Source organism: Bombus fervidus, chromosome 18 (genome assembly GCF_041682495.2).
Source record: "Bombus fervidus isolate BK054 chromosome 18, iyBomFerv1, whole genome shotgun sequence".
Classification (NCBI taxonomy): domain Eukaryota; kingdom Metazoa; phylum Arthropoda; class Insecta; order Hymenoptera; family Apidae; genus Bombus; species Bombus fervidus.
In genome coordinates this window covers 4878404-4883246 of record NC_091534.1, presented here as the reverse complement: position 1 = coordinate 4883246, position 4843 = coordinate 4878404, and the positions used below count along the sequence as shown (strand labels likewise).

The 4843-nt window shown below is 32.8% G+C and overlaps 1 protein-coding gene across 1 annotated transcript; it reads left to right on the top strand.

Annotated features, from left to right (window-relative positions):
* Window positions 1-535: 535 nt before the first annotated feature.
* Window positions 536-3905, top strand: LOC139996444 (putative fatty acyl-CoA reductase CG5065). Its single transcript, XM_072020806.1, has 8 exons — window positions 536-591; window positions 1470-1732; window positions 1822-2138; window positions 2238-2485; window positions 2729-2912; window positions 3190-3375; window positions 3469-3723; window positions 3795-3905. Exons 2-8 carry the CDS (start codon window positions 1487-1489, stop codon window positions 3871-3873), a joined length of 1515 nt encoding a protein of 504 aa, XP_071876907.1. The 5' UTR covers window positions 536-591; window positions 1470-1486; the 3' UTR covers window positions 3874-3905.
* The last annotated feature ends 938 nt before the right edge of the window (window positions 3906-4843 follow it).

Here is a 4843-nt window from a genome sequence, read left to right as displayed (position 1 = left end):
ATATATTACACATATATTTTTAACATTAGCCAGATATTTAATTATATCTTCATAACAGGTAGCGAATACATTTTTTTAAATTATTTTGAAGGTTTACAGGAATATGTATATATTTTTCATTTGCTAAAACTTTCACAATAAACGATGTTATACCATAATTTTGTTAAGGTTATTTACTATATGAAAACTTTTTACATTGGCTCTTAGCATTTTTCAACTTTACCATAATAAATCATCCGTAATTATTAGAAATGGAATTTGTAATGCAAATATTTCTCACTTTATCTTGACGAATAAAAAGTTATATATCATGCAAATATCATTAAAATGCAAGCAGTGGAAGCAGTCAGCGATAAAAAGTCAATTCCTGTCGACCTTTCACGGTCAAAGACTATTCAAAGCTATTTCTTGTGTGGTTTTGGATATAAATATATTAATCGAATCATTCATGCATAACATTATCCAGTGTCAGTAGTAGGGTGAAGTTATTAAAAGTATGAGGATGTAGAGGAGCGACATATCGAATATCGTTAGAGTACAGTGAAAGACGTGTCGTTATCTTCTATCGTGAAGTCGCATTTTTGTTATCAGGTAACAGGCGTTTTTTGTTATTCTGTATTCGATTGTGTTTTCCATTAGCTGCCATTCATCATTACCAATGTCATATAGATCAAAAATATCATCAGGTTCATTTTAACTATTGTAGTAATTAATAAGTTTTTGAATTCTCAAATATTTATGTTATATTTTACATTTTATGCAGTAAAACTGGTTCATTATTTTGATTTTGCAATAATTTACAACTAGTCAGTAGAGGTAATCGGATCATTCGCCTTCGTAACGTACTTGCATGAGACACCCGTTATTTTTTGGCAAAAGTTGAGTCATTCCGCGGTGATAACATTAACCATGTGAGATATTTTATATTTTAAACGGTAAGATCCCTTGTTTTGAGTAAATAAACTGAAATATATGCAAATGAACTGAAGACACATACGTAATATTGACTACATATAAATGAAACTATGAAATGATAGTGGAGTGATTATGGATTTACGCAATTATTTTATTAAATTTAAGTAAAATAATGTATATCATGATATCGGAGAAATACATTTCCCTTATTTTATTTATCACTTTCTTTCGAAATGTATTTGTTAATTATTTAGATCCTACGTCAAAATAGCTCTTTGAATAGGAACATAAACATTCTTTCAATTCAAGAGTTGAAAAGACTTTATGATCAATGTTTTTACAAAATTGTTGTTAGTTGATTATAATCATTTTCTTTACTTGTGTACTATATATATGGGTGAGTGTGTACAATATTTAACGTATCAAATCTTTATAACACAACAATTTGTGCAATAACGGCTTCAACAGAACGGATCAAACAGAAAGCAAATTGCAAAACTAAATAACTATACTATACTATTTGATAATTCAGTGGAAAATATTGGGTTTGAAAGTGTGCAGATCCTGGAACATGGATGCAATCAATAGAGATTGGAAAGAAAATGCGATCAATAAAGGATTGAATAAGACGAATACTCTGGAGGAATTCTATGCCGGTAGTGGGATTCTTGTAACTGGAGCAACTGGTTTCGTGGGAATGGGTCTTCTGGAAAAACTGATGCGCGTATGTCCACGCATCGCTGCCATTTATATTCTAATTCGTCCAAAAACGAACGAAACGATAGAACAACGATTTAAGAAGATCATGGATCATCCCGTTCGTAAATATATTCTTGTTTCTTTCAATGTTTAAGCCTGTCAGGAGCCAAATTGATTAACTGCCATTTCTGGAATTTTCGTTTTCAGATTTATGATGGTGTTAAAGCGAAGAACCCTTCACTTTTCGGCAGAGTTTATCCCGTGAAAGGTGACGTCAGTCTGCCGGATTTAGGTCTTTCGCAAGAATATAGAAATATGTTACTAGAGAAAGTAAACATCGTGTTTCACGCTGCGGCCACTGTGAGATTCAACGAGCCGTTACACGTGGCTGTTAATGTGAATACGAAAGGTACTGCTCGTGTCATCGAACTTTGGAACGAACTAAGGCATCCAATTAGCTTCGTACACGTGAGCACAGCATATAGTAACGCGAATCTACAAGAGATCGAGGAAAAAGTTTATACGTAAGGATAAGTTATATGCAGACGCTGTTTCGTGGTTTAGAAACATTACATTTATAATTATATCGTGAAGAATATGTTCACTTATTATTGACTTTGCAGCACAAGCTTGAGTCCTTCGGAGGTAATCGATATGTGTGATAAATTCGACAAAACGTCGATCAACCTGCTGGAAAAGAGGATTTTAAAAACTTATCCAAATACATACACATTCAGTAAGAATTTAGCAGAGCAGATTGTAGCAAGCAAGTGCAAGGATATGCCAGTTGCGATAGTACGGCCAAGCGTAATTGGTGCCGCTTTGATAGAACCATGTCCTGGATGGATAGAGAATATATCTGCAGTTACAGGTATTTATATAAATCTTTTTCAATGATAATTGTTCAATACTCCTTACATTTCACAGTAATAGAAGTAGAGTTAATTAGTTAGTTTTTTAGAGGCTATATGAGAGGCTTTCCACTAGATCATCATTATTATGGTTTAAATTTGTTGTTGCTCACTATTACGAGAATTTATTCCTATGTATTTAGCGTTACATTTCTCCTAATCCAAAATCACAAATAATTTCTAAATCAATTTAATGTTACCAGGTACTTACATTCTAATCAGCAAAGGATGTACAACAGTGGTACGAGGTAGGAGAGATACAAGATTGGATGTAGTGCCTATCGATTTCGTAGTTGACGTGATAATATGCACTGCATGGCATGTCACGCTACATCGTGATCGTGAAGTTAAAGTATACAACTGCACGACCAACGCATACCCTTTTACGTAATATTTATTACGAATTTTTTTCAACTAATGTAATTCGATTGTTAGAGTATTTCAAAAGCTTCAGTTCATTTAAGTAACGTGGACAATGAAAGCGCGAACAAATGTAGAAAGCAAAAGTCCACTTTTGCTACCAATACTTCAATTTAGAAAAATAAAGATATAAATAATATTTATTGATATTGCATAATATTTCTTGAGATACTCGAATAATAATAAACCTTACTTTACGCGTAATTCCATTAATTGTAATAATGTAAATGTTCCAATTGACAAGGTTTGGTCCGATGGTAGATGCTATGGTAAAATGTAGCATAGAAACCCCGCTGAACGATACGATATGGTACCCAGGTTGTTCAGTCGTAGCTAATAGATATATTTTCAATGTTCTGAGTGTAATTCCCTATGCTCTCCTTGCGTTCCTCATAGATATCTTTTTAAGATTCCGAGGTAGTAAACCAATGTGAGTATTCTACTAATCCTCGAACAACGAGAACAATCTTTCGGGGATAATCTCTGTTTTCATCTGTAATAATAATTGAAAATGATATTTCAGAATGATGAAACTTCTCAGAAATGGCAATAAGTTGTTCGCATCGTTTGCATTTTTCACCATACATGAATGGATTTTCCAAAGGGATAACTGTTCCGATTTGGCGAGGAAGGTGAAAATGTTACACGACAGCGATATGGTCAAACTAGATTTGGAGGATATGGATTGGGAGAAGTATGTCGCAATTTACCTGATTGGAATTAGGAAATTTATTCTAAAACAATTGTTTCAATCAACAGCCCGACAACGATTATCAAGGTGCGTATAAAAATATCTTTGTATAAAAAAATAGGAACTAATATAAATACATATATTTTCGATTATTTCAGATTGTACTGGATACATCAGATCACTAAAATGTCCGGTATAATGATCTTTCTACTGATAATATATTGTATCGTGTACTGACTATTTGAACGTTATTTTGTCTGTTTAAACCAGAGGAATATAAATACAATTTTATAAAGAAGGGATTCGTTATCCTTTTCATTTTGTCTTCTTATTCGTCTTCTTTCAAAATAAATCCATTTATGACATTGTTTATTTTTTCTATAAAATTTTAAAAAGAATGCAGGTATTTATACGCACATGATTTCAGAGAAGTAAGCAATTCATCTGCCCACTGAATATGAACATTTTTCCATTATAAGGGCAACATTATAATGACAAAATCCTCTATCATCCTCCACCAAACAAAAGTTACGAGATAGTTATTCGTTGACAATAAGCAATAAACAATGACGGTAGAAAATAAATATATTGTAAAATAAGATAGTTCTAAAATAAAACTTTTCTATGAATCCTTCATTTGCTCTAATTGCTCACTTTGGTTCTCAAGTTGTTTGCTCATAAACCTTGTAGTTTTTTGACCAAGTCGGCTTTAAAATATATGATACTGTCGACGAAATAAAGACTCGACGTGCTTGGATATTCAGAGCTGGATAAAATATTATTTCACATACTAAGTAGTAGGTAGGCTTTTGCGTTAAATTTAAATAGAATATAGGTTTTCATTTCATGTGTATGTATGTGAATATCGCAATACACAGTGATCAGTGACTTGTACGGAAATTGTGTGTGGTTGATACAAGAATTACCACGCTTATTAACAGCTCATAAATTCGTAATGCGTACGCGGTTGTTCTGTGGACATTGCTATTTTTGATACGATTTAACTGCCAACAGTCCGGCCATCGCAGTGCATGTGTAATTTTCCTACGTTGTGTAAACTTGCAAAAAAATTGTTTACATATACATTTGTTTATTAATTATTTATGAAGGCGAAGCTTCGGAGGAAATACTAATCCTCTCTATTCGAAAACACCCTGGAGCAGTTTACGATATGACGTTATGGATTTTAATGAGTATGCAGATTTGA